At 32.3% G+C, this 14,825-nt stretch overlaps 1 protein-coding gene and 2 long non-coding RNA genes across 3 annotated transcripts; 2 read left to right on the forward strand and 1 right to left on the reverse strand.

Moving 5' to 3' along the window:
- Positions 1–326: 326 nt before the first annotated feature.
- Positions 327–2,104, forward strand: LOC131603412 (uncharacterized). Its single transcript, XR_009284383.1, has 3 exons — positions 327–668; positions 814–1,342; positions 1,434–2,104. It is a non-coding gene; the product is annotated as an uncharacterized LOC131603412 (long non-coding RNA).
- A 1,642-nt stretch (positions 2,105–3,746) lies between these two features.
- Positions 3,747–4,865, forward strand: LOC131603416 (uncharacterized). Its single transcript, XR_009284384.1, has 2 exons — positions 3,747–4,134; positions 4,384–4,865. It is a non-coding gene; the product is annotated as an uncharacterized LOC131603416 (long non-coding RNA).
- Positions 4,866–10,921: 6,056 nt separating this feature from the next.
- On the reverse strand, positions 10,922–14,100 carry LOC131598182 (F-box/kelch-repeat protein At3g06240-like). Its single transcript, XM_058870824.1, has 3 exons — positions 13,278–14,100; positions 12,124–12,401; positions 10,922–11,643 (listed from the first exon to the last, which is right to left on the reverse strand). Exons 1-3 carry the CDS (start codon positions 13,937–13,939, stop codon positions 11,402–11,404), a joined length of 1,182 nt encoding a protein of 393 aa, XP_058726807.1. The 5' UTR covers positions 13,940–14,100; the 3' UTR covers positions 10,922–11,401.
- Positions 14,101–14,825: the final 725 nt, after the last annotated feature.

Consider the following 14,825-nt stretch of genomic DNA (forward strand, 5'->3'; position numbering starts at 1 on the left):
GTAATATTTTGAAAAACGGTTTTAGAAAATCTATTTTCAAAAATACAAAGAAAAAATCCATTTTTTTTAAAGCTGAAACAAACTGGCCCTATGTCATTTTAGGCGGGGCGGAGACTCCACGGGGCGGGGATCACAATTCTTTTACGTTAATTATATCTATCGCTAATTTTTTTTATATTAGATTGAGTATTTTTTATACTAGATATAAAAAAATAAATCAAAAAGTTAATTAATAAGAAAAATCTCATACACTCTAACGGATTGGACCAACATTGAGAATCTACTATATATCATATACTATAAGATTGAGCATAGTTCCGAAAATGTCCTTTCCTCCAAAAAAAATGCACTAACATTTGTTCCTTTTGGTAATTAACAAAATCAACCTTTCCTTCTACTACTTTTCTGAACAAATTCACCAAATGTTGCAATATCATTGGTCCAATTTCATTTTTCCCTCTTTCCCTCATTTCAAAATCGTTCTCTCCTTCTCTCTGCTATCTTTTTCTTGAAACCCTAAATCTTCAGCCGAGTCACCTCTCACCTCCAAGGCGGAACGCTCACCCCACCTCACAACTTCACCATTAAAATGCAACAATACCTTTTTCAAACTCGTCACCGCCACCGGATCTGCAACAATCACCTCGCCAAACATCCGAATTTAATAGGTAGTTCCCTATCCTTTGCGTTTTTGCTTGATTCGTGATGGTTTCAGTTTTGATTTCAAAATTAAAAGGAAAGTTTGAGTGATTGGTTTGGTTATTGTTTGTCTCACGAGAAAGATTTGATTATGTGTTTTTTTGTTTGAAAAAGTGAAAAGAAAAAACTCATCGCACGTTTCTTCCTAAACAAAGCTATCACAAATCAATGATTTTTCAAAAGCTCAACTCTGTTGAAGGAATGACATGTATGTATTTCAACCCATTTTGAGTTTCTTGGCAAGCTTTATTACGTTTTTCATTGTTGGACTGAACTTAATCTCAATGATAAGGTATAAATCATATGACTTTCTTTAGATAAAGTGTTGAATACTCACGTGTCTTTTATTCATTCTTCCATTTTCTTCTTTTGTTCAACAAACTTTACCTGTTGTTGTGAATCTGAAGTGATTCATGGGGTTAACAAGATAGTGATGGAACTTATGAGCTTTGCTCACTACCTTGACCCACTGACTTCAAATGATCTTTGTTCATGATTCTCTTGGAATCTATTTGATAAATTCTGTTATTGATTTATTGAATCATTACAATTGAGTTAGAAACTGATTTCGAGTCCTAATATGTCATCCTCCCCGCAGTGCGCATTAGGCTGTTGCTTGGAAGAATTATGTTTATATTTTTTGGTAATTTAATTTGGCTCTGTCTTTGAAATTTGTATGGATTTGTAGATCACTCTTGAGAATTTATGTGTCAAGTTTTATTTATGTGCTTTAGGTGGTGAATTTACATCTCCAAATCAAGAGAGGTTCCATCACTACAAGGTTAAAGTTGCACTGCCTTGCTTCTGTTTGTGATTAAGGAAAGTATGATTTCCTTTACTAATTTTGACTGTTTGGAGATGTTGCTTTTGAATTTTGATTGCCATGTGCTTAGGCCATGCAGCCACAATAAGGCTGATGTTCTAGAAAGAGGAAGCTGAACAATGTGTGTGCAATATCCTTTACCCATATTTGGACTATGTCTATTTATTGATAAAAGTTGACCTCAAATTGGAGCAGTGTTGCCCATGGCGGGGAGCCAAAATCCTGACATACCGAACGCTTTGCGATGCCGATATGGCGGATTATGGTGGACAAACTCGCAATATCGTCCAATATTTACCATTGGGGTAAGCTCAAAAACCGATACGTAAAGACTCCATAGTGCTGCAATTGCGGATATTTGATAACACTTAATTGGAGTGTCTTTTGCAAGGCCTCACCTGTTGGAATGTAGGATCACTGTCAAGACATGTGATAACTCTCAATGTTCTGCATGATAACTATTAAATTTATGTAATAATAGCTCTATTAATTTTAGGTCTATAGCCATTGTATAATATGTTTTAAGTGAGTTATGTCAATGAGTATTTTATGTGGGAATGCAATAAAGATAAAGGTGTTATACAATCTTACGTACATTTTGTATTGAAGTTAAAAATGAATATTTAAGTTGTATATTTTAGCTTATTAGTCTGAAAATTGATCCAATTTCAAGCGAGCTAATGATGTCAGTTTCTTTTTTGTGACTGCTATTTCTCAATGCAAAGAAATACTCTTAATAGATTTTTCTCTAAATTCCAGTAATCCTCGACAGAATTAACCTTACTTGTATAAATACCATTCTTTAGTTATAGCAGACCATTAGATACAAATATTTCTCTCTGTTCTTATATTATTCAACTTTTTTTGTATAGATCTCAATTGACATATGGGAGAATTACTTTTACACTAATTTTGTACATGCAAGATAGAGAGTTTTGAAAAAGTGATAATATTAACTTAAATATGTTTTACATTAATTTTGTACAATATTTTTTTTATTATTAATTTAAAAACATAATATCTTCAAAATAGAATATCTTTTTCTTTCCAAAAGAAATATAATTTAAGTTGAAATATAATTCAAGTAAAAATTAATAATGAGACGGTTATTTACTTATACACTGGCTTTCTTTTTTCAACACTTTCAAACGGTCATTTTAATTTTTTTCTCTATTTATTGATTATCATTAAAAATACTAATAATTTATTTTTTTAATTTTAATAAAATAAAAAATGTATTTATCTCACGGGTCCCTATCAATACGGTATATATTTTATTACTCTTTAATCTATAGTGACCCATATCCATTTCTTTTAATTTATTTTTTGCTAACCTAGGTCAACTATTTCTATAACGTTGAATTATATAATGGGTCATGTTATCCTCTATTGTTGTTGGACCGTCAATTATTTTATTTAATACTTGGCTCTATTTTGCTATTGTGTTCTTGACCTATCTTAAACCTTTTTTATGGATCATTATTTTAACTTTAAATCTAATTTTCATACTACTAATATCTTATTAGTAAAACTTTTTATTTTACATATGCAATTTGATCAAACTTTTTTACTTCATATTTTTCGCATCGTTCAGAAAATACTACACCACAAATAATACACCCGGACGACAGCACGGGTCTCTGACTAGTTTGAGTAAGAAAGAACTAGTATACTTCACCTTCACCCACTTCCAATACACCATTTGAACATGCTTAACAATATTAACCGTAGCAATCGGTTTATCAAAGAAGATTTTTGCATTTTTTTTTAAAAAATAATTTCGGAGATGCATTTCTGAAATGTAAGAACATTTTGAAATTTTTGGCGCGGGTGAAGAAGAAAGTTGGGGTGTACAAAGAAATTTTTCCAATAAAATGGGAAGACCATCTTAAAATGGAAGATTAATGTTTGAATTAAAAAAAAATCGTTAATTGGTCTAGTGGTGATTAGCGCTAGACTTAGTAGAGAGAACCACACTTCGATCTCCCAACTGCAATTAGGAGGGAAGAGGAGTCTGGAATCACTTATGCCAAAAAAAAATGTTATACTCCCTCCACCTCTCTTGAAACCCAACGTGACCAAGTAAAAAAAAAAAAAAAAATCAAATTAAGACCAAAAATTATTTCTCTCTCAAAACGTGTATGACCAATTATTTCTCAATCCAACATTAATTTCCATTTCAATTAAATCTCTTAGTTGCTTTTATAATTAATTAAATTTTATTTAATTGGAAAGGAAAAGAAAATGAATCCCAAGACTTTCTCTTTTAGAACCGATGGCCCTCACGCTCTCTCCTTTTTTGAACAGAGGAACTATCTTCTTAAAAAAAAAACAAAAACAGAGGAAATAGTGCTCTCTTCTCTCCTTAAAGCTTCTCCTTCTCTATTATGGCCGCTAGTACCGAATCCGGCCTCGATTTAACCTGAATCCTCCTCAAATGGCCGAATCGGGGGGTTCGCAGAATCCAAACTCAAACGAAATGGAACAAACACGCATATGAAAAAGAAACAACACACCATATCGAGCATGAACAGTCAAACAAAACGGCAAGGATACATCAGGCGCGATTAAATCGGAGCAACGAAGAACTTACCTCTTGAAGACTCCTTCAAGTAAGATAATATTAAGCTTCCACGAATTTCTTCTTCTCCTCATGTTTGAAAATATCTGTGTATTGTGTTCAGAGAGATAGGTTTAGCTCGACTACTTCAGGACTTCAGTGTGAACTTCTGAAGAGTTTCAAGATTTGTGAGCTTTCAGTGTTTTGGTTGTTGGTTTGAATCTTGCAGAGTAACAGTAACAGTAGGGTTTTTCGGCTAACTCCTCTCCTTTTTGCTTTGTTCTTTTGTTCTGATTTATAGCAGGTGAGAGGTGGAATTGGAGGGAGAGTTGGAGCCAAGATTTTTGAAATGAAAATAAGTTTTAGTGTCCTGATTCATGCTTTCTGATTTCATATTACTATCTTACCGTTTTTGTGCAAGGTGTAAGGCAGGTCTGACAGCAGCATTTTTGGACTGTTTTTGCTGCACTTTTTGGACAGCAAAAGTAACGGGAAGCAATGCTTAAGAGTAGTCAATTATCTTGCCTTAGTAACTTTATAGGTTTAGGATACATAGGCTATTAGGAAGATCTTAAAGTCCCACATTAGTTGGATTCATATTGAATGCTATTAGGAAGATTTTAAAGTCCCAGGTTAGTTGGAGATGTAAACTTGAATGAGAATGGTCAACATGACTTGAGATTTTGAATGTTCATGAATTTCCTTGTGAATTTAATTTGATGAACTTGTATCTTAAAGTTTGTATCAAATTCTTGAATTGAATAGAAATCTTTTCATTATAAATGGTCCTGGTAGAAATGTATGAACATCCTTGATGATATCAATTAACTTTTTCTTTTGAATATTGAATCAAAACTTGTCATTTGATTGCTTAGATAAAATATGAAACTTGAAACTTTATGACAACATGAATCATGCAATTCTTAAGGAATATATTTGATTCTTGGATCTTGAATGAGAATCACATTATTTGCCAATCTTTGAACAATTTGAATGAATAAGTTCATAACCAATTGCATCTTGAATCAAAGGACGAACAAACTTGACAAACCAAACCTCAACTTTGACTTTTCCAAGCAAAGCAATGACTTTATCAAGAACAAAAAGCAATGACCATCTAAAAGATAATGAATGGATAGGTAATGACCAAAGGACTCATGAATATACGATGAACCAAAACTTGATGAGCAAAACCTTAATCCTCAAAGAGAACTTTAGTTTTTTAGCCATTAAAGCTATGAATCACAAGTAAACCACCTTAAGTGCATACGGAAAATATCTTGATGAAAGGATTTGAATTGTCTTGATTAAATGAAGAACAAAGACTAGGTCAACAAAAGTTCATGATCTTATGTACTATCTTCTTCTTCAATGAAACTAAGGTTCGATTCAACTACCAACATCAAAACCCTAAACTTGATGCACAACCACAATTGAATGATGATCATTAGGGAGAAACCTTAATCTTGAGTGAGAATTATATGGCTTGAGCCTCATGGGGAAAACCACTCCAATCTCTCCAAGACCAATGATGAATGATCTTATAACTTCATAATGCAAAATAAATGCTTCTAGATATTCTAAACCATAGCTTCAAATTCTTGTTGAGACAATCTTGACCATAACTTATAACACAAGCCAGCCAACAATAATGAACTATCCTCCATGATCAGTAAAGTGTCTTGAGGAGCACAAAGTCTTAGCAATGAAACACTAATACCTTCAATCAAGCCACCATGCTCATGCTTTGGGCCATAACTAAAATTTATCAAAGAAGCAAACTCCTTGGGCAAGGACATTACCAAAATCCAAACACAAATGAATGACATATGTTAAAGTTATTGATGGATGATAAGTGGTATTTTAGAGGTAAAAATTAGGGTATGACAGTTCCACTTCATTTCGCTCCATTCTATTTCATTCCGCCATGCTCTGTTAGTTTTAAATTATTCAAAGAAACCCTTAGGCTACTTATCTTTGTTGATGTTATTATTTAGATTTTTCTATTACTATATTAAATTAATTTAATAATATGAAAAGTTTTATTTAGTTTAAAGATAGTGCACTGTCGGTGTATAATATTTTATACGGACAATGCATCACAATTCTTAAAAAAAAATTATATATTATTTAAAGAAAAAGTTAAACTTCTACAAAAATTAACGGTTATGATTTCATTTATAGTGTAAAACTGCTTTACACTGTTAGTGTATTTTCATTAAATCTGAAGTTTTATTATACTTAATTAATTGAAAAAAAAGAAAAAAAAATGATACAATATGTATATTATTAACAATCACTTTCGTGTATCCCACTAAATTTCGTATATATTTAGAATATGGATAATGCTAACTTGTGCCCCAAGAACACAAGTTAATAACTAGTAATTAAAGAAATAATATTTTGGAACTTGTGCCCCAAGAGCACAAGTTAATACTACCTCCGGTCCCATTTATAAGAAAAGATTCTCTTTTTAGATACATTGAATAAATAATGTATTTAAAGAAAGAGTATCTAAAAAGAGAATCTTTTCTTATAAATGGGACCAGAGGGAGTAACTAGTAATTAAAGAAAGAATATTTTGGAACTTGTGCATTGATTTTAATGAAAGTCTAAAATTAATTTTTTTAGGCTTAATTGCAACTTTAGTCCTCCTATTTTGTTTTTTTTCTTGATTTTGATCCCTCTATTTTAAAAACCACTATTTTAGTCCCTTTTTAAAGTTTTCTGTGCAATATTCGTCCCTCTATTTGGCTTTTTTCTGCAAAATTAGTCCCTATTTTTGTCTCTTTTTCAACAGAAAATTCAGAAGGGGGACCAAAACCGTGGTTATAAAAATGGAGGGACCAAAATAAAAAAAAACAAAATAGAGGGACTAAAGTTGCAATTAAGTCATTTTTTTATTGTATTTTTCAAAACAAAATTTCTAAAAATAGATTTCTAAAAGAAACAATATTTTGGAATAATTTTGTAGAATTAAAATAATATAAAAACAAAAAAAAAGGATTGTGTCACATCAGCGGCATTTAAAATCAAATACATATAAATCAAATAAAGTTCAAATAATCAATAATATCCCTTATAATTAGATTACTTATAACTTTTAATCAGAGTATTTATCTTGTCTTTTTCACTTTTAATATATTTATAATAATAGATTTTATGATAGCTCTCTTATATTTATCTTGTCATCCATATATCGCCAATATTTTTATATTATATTTCTAACATAAGTTCATCAAAATTATCAATTATTATGTAGAATACTTTTTTATACTAGACATAAAAAGTAAATCAAAACTTTATTTGTAAGAAAATATAATTTAATATACTTTTTTTTTAAATTTTTGACACGTTCTACAATTTATGAATTATGCGTAGAATGAACATAAATTTTTTACACCAACATATTTTATAATAACTATGTTATCTTTTAGTCATCCATCTTTTCCTAATTTTTTTATATTATATTGAGTATTTTTACAAGATATAAAAAAATAAATCAAAAAGTTGATTAATAAGAAAAATCTCATACATGCTAACAGATTGGACCACCGAGAACTTGAGTAAGAAAAAGCTAGTATAGTTTACGTTCACCCACTTCCAATACACCATTTGAACATGCTTAACAATATTTAACCGTAGCAACCGGTTTATCAAGGAAGATTTTTGCATTTCTCACTTTTCACATATTCCACAAACATGCCAAGCAAATTGTACATGCTCGCTGCAGTTATTTTGATATGCATGCCGTGCTTGTGCCCTTACTTTCGAAAAAATGGGATATTTGAAAAATAAGTGACGCTTCCACTCCACAACCTCCAAGTTATTCTTCGACACAAATCTATCTTGACATTTGGCGGAGCTTAACATCTTATAAGATGATTTAACAATATTCTATATTTATTATTCTGTTTCATGAATACTTTCCCAAAAGGACAAAAACATATGGGTTAATAATATAATATTTTCCAATAAAAAACACAAATTCTCAACAGAGATACATATTATTAGTGATGCAGACAGACTGCAAAAATGTAATGAATTTCCATCATAGAATATAAAAGTATAATGAACCCAACTAGTTTAAGCTTCAATTTTGACAAAGTCCTCGATCAAAGCATTACATGAACTTCAGTGTCAGTTACAATAACAATAGACATGTGTAAGGAGTAATTCGGAGGAGTGGCATGTGGGGAGTGCAGTGGTGGTTGACAAAATGTAGTTTTTGTTATATGTCAATCCCTCATCACATTATGCCTTCGATAGCTTGTAGACTTTGTGCTCACTACCTCTCTTCATATGATTCTTTGGCTGCTCCTGATAAATATTATTAGTCTGTGTCCGATACAACAGTGCAATAGCTATGATCATTTTCCATACTTCTATTCATGCACGCTCATGAATCACAACTCTTATCTCTGCAGTTTCTAATTGACAGTAGTGTTCTGGAAGTGTTCAAAATCGTAAGTTGTGACTGGTTAGCTGCCTTTTGGTTCCAATTTTGTTAGAAAATATTGAATTTTTAATGACAAATTCTCTCGTTATAGTACAGAAACAATTAATAGATAAATTTGTTTCTTTCTCTTCATTGTTCTTGAAGCATATAAAATAGTGAAATACTTTTGTTTTTTCCAACAAAAAGTAGATCTATGCTTTTTGAAATAGTCATCTTTGAAACTCAAAAATACCTCTTTTGATGGTCGGAGTGATAAGACCAGACATATGTTAGCATGAACCAGTTCCAGCCTTGTTGTTGCTCTCCACATTTAGTGGGATTAATCAGAAAACTCTTTATTTAGCTCCATCTGTGGAAGTGAGTGAACTCTTTGAAATGAGCATTATACCACCAACAATTTCTCCAATTGCACCACTCTATAGCCTTAACATATTCTCAACATATATGACAATCTCTTACGAGCAACTTAAGAAGCAAGTAAATTTTAATGAGAAATATTAATGTTAAAAGAAATCTAACAAAGAGCCACGCGAAGCAATGAACATCACTTGGTGGAAAAACCAATCTCTTTTTTCCTCTTCCTCATTAAACAAAAACTTTGATTCTGTAAAACCAAAAGATCAAAGAAGCAAGCATTGTGAGTTTGTGACTTCTAATACAAACAATGGCAAACAAGCAAGCTATTATAGTTGATCACTCCCACTTCAAACTTACGTGTCTTGTTGGTGCTGCTACTATTATGGTTAGTATAATCATTATTAAACATAAAACGAATAAGAATTGCAGGAAGAAGAGAAGACGGCATAATCTTACCAGTGAACTAAGTTTTGGAGGTCCAAGAATTTCCTCTGTGCTTGAACCAAAGGTACCACCAGTGAACATCAACAGCATCATTTGATACGACAAACTTCAGCTTACCTTTTACCATGAACAGATTCCATCCGCCCATTTTCTTACTGTTATGTTGCCAAATTCATACCAAAATGGAAAACCAGTCCTAATGGTTAGGACTTGAGTAGACTGGAAAAAAGGCATACAGCCTAGGCAAGAACGTCCTTCCAGGGAAGAGGAGAGGATCTCTCCTTAGCAATTTATGAAATAGTTTCACCATTATATTTTGCAATCAAAATGCATACTATAAAAAGAAAGATACAAATGATCGCTGTATATTGCAAATGGAGTGAGGCAGAGGAAATGAGGAATCAATAATAAAGAAATACTTTTAACAAATTCTACTCAGTTCATGCTGGTGGGAGGTAATCTATCTTTGATTTCCGGCTGATATCAAATCATCTTGGCACTTGAAATTATAGGTGAGGATATCAGTTCTTTAGACAAGGTTCAATCTCAGTTGTGAACTTGTGATACCAATAGACCCGTGTGTGAAGTAATTTGGAGGAGTACAATGTGGGAAATTTATTGGAGACTGAGAAAGTGTAGTTTAATTAGAAAGTTCAATCAAGGACAATGGTGCCATGGCATATGGCTGCTGCAGAATTATGTAGGAATTGATGGACTCATGTCAAGGAATTATCGAGTCTCTATTAGTTTATATAAAGCTGTAATCTGATTCTGATATATAGCTTTATGTTTGTACTCTTCCATTGGAAAGGTTGTTTTATGATTGCTTGCAATATGTTTTTCACATAAGGCATTCAATAAGAGAATGAGCTCTTTATACAATGTTTCTTCATTCTTTTTTATTCTTTTTACAATAACAAAACTTGAGGTAGAAGAGAATTATTATTAATTAAAATGGAACTCATGATCAAACTATTATCGCATAGCTAACACTAGGGATGGCAAAAAAATTCATACCCGCGGGTACCCGCGGATAAAATCTGTCACGGACACGGATTGGATAGCTTAACGGGTATCCACGAGTATTATAAACGGATATTTAGTTACCCATTTACTTACGGGTACGGATACGGATTTGATGGTATCCATATCCGCGGGTATCCGTATCCGTTAATAGTCATCAAAATTACTTAAATATCCTTTTAAAATTAGTATACTTGAATTTCTTTTTAATATCAATTAGTATACTTAAATATTCTTTTAACATTTTCTCACATTCTACATCAATATTCATTATAAGATGTTTTTGAATTTAATATATTAAATGTATAACACATACTTTTCTATTAATAAAAAGATAAATTTTTTATTCAATATAAAAAAAATTAGTAAATTTCAATTAAAAAAAAGTATCCATGGGTATCCATAAATACCCAAGGATATTTTAAATATCACGGATACCCACCCGGCAGATATCCACACGGGTATGGGGCGGATATGGTTATCATTTTTATTAAACGGATGGGTAGCGGAAGATTAATATCCGTATCCATGGGTATCCATTGCCATCCCTAGCTAACACTTCATTGACATGTTTATTCATTCAATCTCTTATCAAACTACTGTTTTGCCTTGTCTTCATTGTGTAAATCTCAGTTTCTCTAAAAGAATGCTTCCACTAGATTTCCTTCAAATACATGTGGCCATGATAGAATGGAGACAGAGTCATGTAATGCATAAACTCATCAAATAAATTACAATTACAATATAAGACCATTTTAAATAGTAACCTCAACATACATTAGAACTCATTCCATTACACATGCATAAATAACCATGAACCGCACAAACAATTAAAGCTTTCAACATTTAAAACAAATATATTACACATAGTTGACCAACAACTATTCCATAACATATTTCTTCAGCTTAGGTGGTGGCATACCTGCTCATCATATTACCCTATAAAGCCTTACTAATTGCAGCATCTCAATAGATCATACTAGCACAAGATAAATATGATTACCTCAGTCTTCTTGTTTGTGTCACCTTCTTAAGCTTATTCATTGTCAGAAGGGAGTGAAAGCAGAGACTCTATATACACAACAACTTGAGATCCTTCCCGATCATTAGAATATGAACGATGCTCTAGCAGTTGTCCTTTGTCATCATACTTAACCAATCCAGTATGACCATCTGTTCCAATAATTTCACCACTTCTTGTATAACATATCGGATGAAAATACCGAGTCGGAATGTCAACAGTAGACAAAACAAGAGTTTTAGTCCAAGACGAATGCACTCCGGGTCTGTTTGGTAAAAATAGCGGCTGACTGATAAGCTAGCTGATAGCTTATAGTTTATGACTGATGGCTGATGACTGACGACTTATAGCTTATAGCGGATGATTGAGACTGATAGCTTATAAGCTCATTGAAGTGTTTGGTGAAATTAGCGGTTCAATTAACTTATAAATGTAAAATGACATAAAAGATATTTAATATATAATTATTTTATTTTAAATTAAAATAAATTATAAGGGTTAAAAATAGATTTTAATTGAAATAATAAGGATAAAAAAGGAAGAAAAAATAATAAGCTATAAGACATAAGCTAAAACGCTATTTGAAATAGCGTCTGGAAAATAAGCTATAAGCTAGTAAAATAAGCTATAAGCTCATGATGAAAAGACCGTTACCAAACGGGTCTAAATTATTATACGAGCTTATAAGACATAAGACATAAGCTATAAGCTCGAAAAGTTGTCATACCAAACAGAGCCTCTGTATTCTATCATAACCCATATATTAACAACAGTGCGATCCTCTATAGCCCATAGACTAAGAAATTCTCCAAATACCCACAAATCACAATCAGTAGGGTCTTGGTTAAAATCATGGTCAAAATCATTTGGAAAATACATCTCTAAGAGTTGTCTTTCCATTAAATGAAAGGCAAAAATAACATCCTTATTTAAATCCTCATGAACAGCCAACCAATGCAGAGCCCCATTACAGAGAAACCCTAGTCTCTGTTCATAAAAAGAGTCGTCCAAGTAGGGGTGTTCAAATCCAAACCAATCCAAATAAAAACCGAAAACCGATCCAAAAAAACCGAAAATTGTAAAAAACCGAAGTTTATTGGATGTGTTTGGATGTCATTTTGTGAGAACCGCACGGTTCGGATCGGATTTCAGATTGATTTTTCAAAACCGATCCAAACCGAACCAAATCACATGTATAAACATTTTTTACTAATTTATTTTTTATTATTATGATATGTTACATAAATTTATTATTATATGATAAATATTTTTTACTTGGTCTGTTATGGAATTCTTCATACTAATATTGTATTTTCTTCAGGTCAATTGTATTTTCTTCATACTAATATTAGTTAAAAACCAGACCACTGCATATGCCATTGCCAATTCTTTTGTTAGTTTTTTCTGTAAAATCATTTGTTAATTTTGAGGCTATTTTTATTTTATTACACAGAGATATTTGACTCCACCATATGTGGATGATGGCCTTATAGAAGTGGTTGGTTTTAGAAATGCTAATGTTGTTTTAAGAAATGCTAATGTTGTCGGCTTGAATATAGCCAATAAAAATTTGCATGAGACGTTTTTTACAGCATTATCACATTATGGTGGCAGGAGCTTCACCTTGAAAAATTGGCATGGGATGTTTTAGAATACATTAATTGTTTCACCTAGAAAAATTCTTCCATTTGAAATCAATAGTTTCAGAATAAATATAATTTGTAAATAGTTGCTATTTAAAAACCGAATAAAACCGAATTAACCGAACCGATTAAAACCGACTAAATTGGATTGGATTGGATTTTTTATTTTGTCATCCAAAAACCGAACCAAACCGTATACTTATGAATCTTTGGATCGGATGACATTTTGTCTCAAAACCGATCCAAACCGGACCGTGAACACCCCTACGTCCAAGTAAGGAAAGTGCCTATAGTTCAACAATGCAGTAAACTCAATTTGTTTCCATGTATTAGCTCTGAGTGAAAAAATATTAAAAGTTGATGAAATGTCAGCTAAGTCGGTACTTGAATCACATGACATAGAAACCACCAAGTAATCATCTGTTGAGTGATCATACCCAAAACCATATAGATTAAAGATATCATCAGGGTCTATACAGGAAACAACAGGAGGTAAAGGTATCTGTTTGTGAACTCCTGTGGATGGATTCCATAGAAAGATTTTTGAAGAACAGTTCAAAAATATAAAGCCTCTACATGAACTTTTCATTTCAATAATAAAATCAGATCGGAAATGGGGACGCAAAAAATCAAGGCTGAGTGAAGTAGAAAAATGGTTAAGTGATGTTTCAAAATCTATAGATCGAGATTCATGAAGGATAGTTGATATGAACATAATTCTAAGGTCGTGTGTTACGGCAATGAGTTCAAAATGTAAATTTGTAAAAGAGGGATTAGAGATGAGAGAAAGCCATGACTTACAAACACATTTGAAACGTGCAAGAGATTTAACGGGTAACCTTAATAAGATATGAATGATCAATTCAAGCGGAAGATACAGAGTCTTCTTCATTTTTGAGGTTTCTTCCATCTGTATGCACTGCGATTGTCAAAAGAAATAAGAACGAGCAAACCTACCTTTTATACAACCCTAATTCCAGATATAAAATCTTCTGCAAATTTTTTTAATAAGCAATTTGAATCTAACGGGTTTCGAACTTGAGACTTTGAGAAGAATACACTCTCAGGACCCAAAAGTTTCACGACTAGACCACACACGCACACTATCTTCTGCAAATTTTACTAATCTTCTGCAAACCTACCTTTTATTCTTACAATTTTAACATTCACATATATATACAAATTCTAGAATCACATTAACATGTTCAGATATATTTTTTTTAAATAATTATTTAATGAATAGTTATTATAATTTAGGGTTTAATATACTTCACCCCCTGCCAATATAGCGAGATTCGGTTTGGCCCCCTTGAATGTTTTTTTACCAAACGCACCTTATAAAACCCAAAACATGAATTTACCACTTCCTGTTACCACACTTGCTGACTGGTCAGTGTGATAGTGGACACGGTGGCACTTTGTTATGGCTGAGTTGGAAATTTTGAAAATCATTAAGTGTTTATGTTATGTTTAAACCCCCCCCCCAAAACATACATTTCCAGATTAGGGTTTTTGACAAATTTGGAAACGTGAAGGAGAAGACGGACGGACGATGGCTGAAGACGGCGGCGAAACGGTGGAATCGGCTGAGGTAAGTGCTCATTTATTGTTCTTCACCGGTACTGCGTGTTTTCTTTCTTCTTACATTACGTTTTGTTTGCAGTTGAATGTCAGGTTTGATTGTTTGTTTCACCATGGAGGAAAATTTATGAAGCCTCGCGACAGTGAGATGATTTACAGAGGCGGGGTTACGACGCTTATTACAGGAGTACACATTGAAACCTGGACTCAGAGTC

This window comes from Vicia villosa, linkage group LG1 (assembly GCF_029867415.1).
Source record: "Vicia villosa cultivar HV-30 ecotype Madison, WI linkage group LG1, Vvil1.0, whole genome shotgun sequence".
In the NCBI taxonomy this organism is placed as follows: domain Eukaryota; kingdom Viridiplantae; phylum Streptophyta; class Magnoliopsida; order Fabales; family Fabaceae; genus Vicia; species Vicia villosa.

Coding starts and splice junctions, on each gene's coding strand:
- LOC131598182 (XM_058870824.1), bottom strand. CDS start 13,939: ATGGAAGAAACCTCAAAAATGAAGAAGACTCTGTATCTTCCGCTTGAA. Junction 12,402..13,277: donor GTAGGGGTGTTCACGGTCCG/GTTTGGATCGGT, acceptor ATTTGAACACCC/CTACTTGGACGACTCTTTTT. Junction 11,644..12,123: donor GGTTATGATAGAATACAGAG/GCTCTGTTTGGT, acceptor ACAGACCCGGAG/TGCATTCGTCTTGGACTAAA.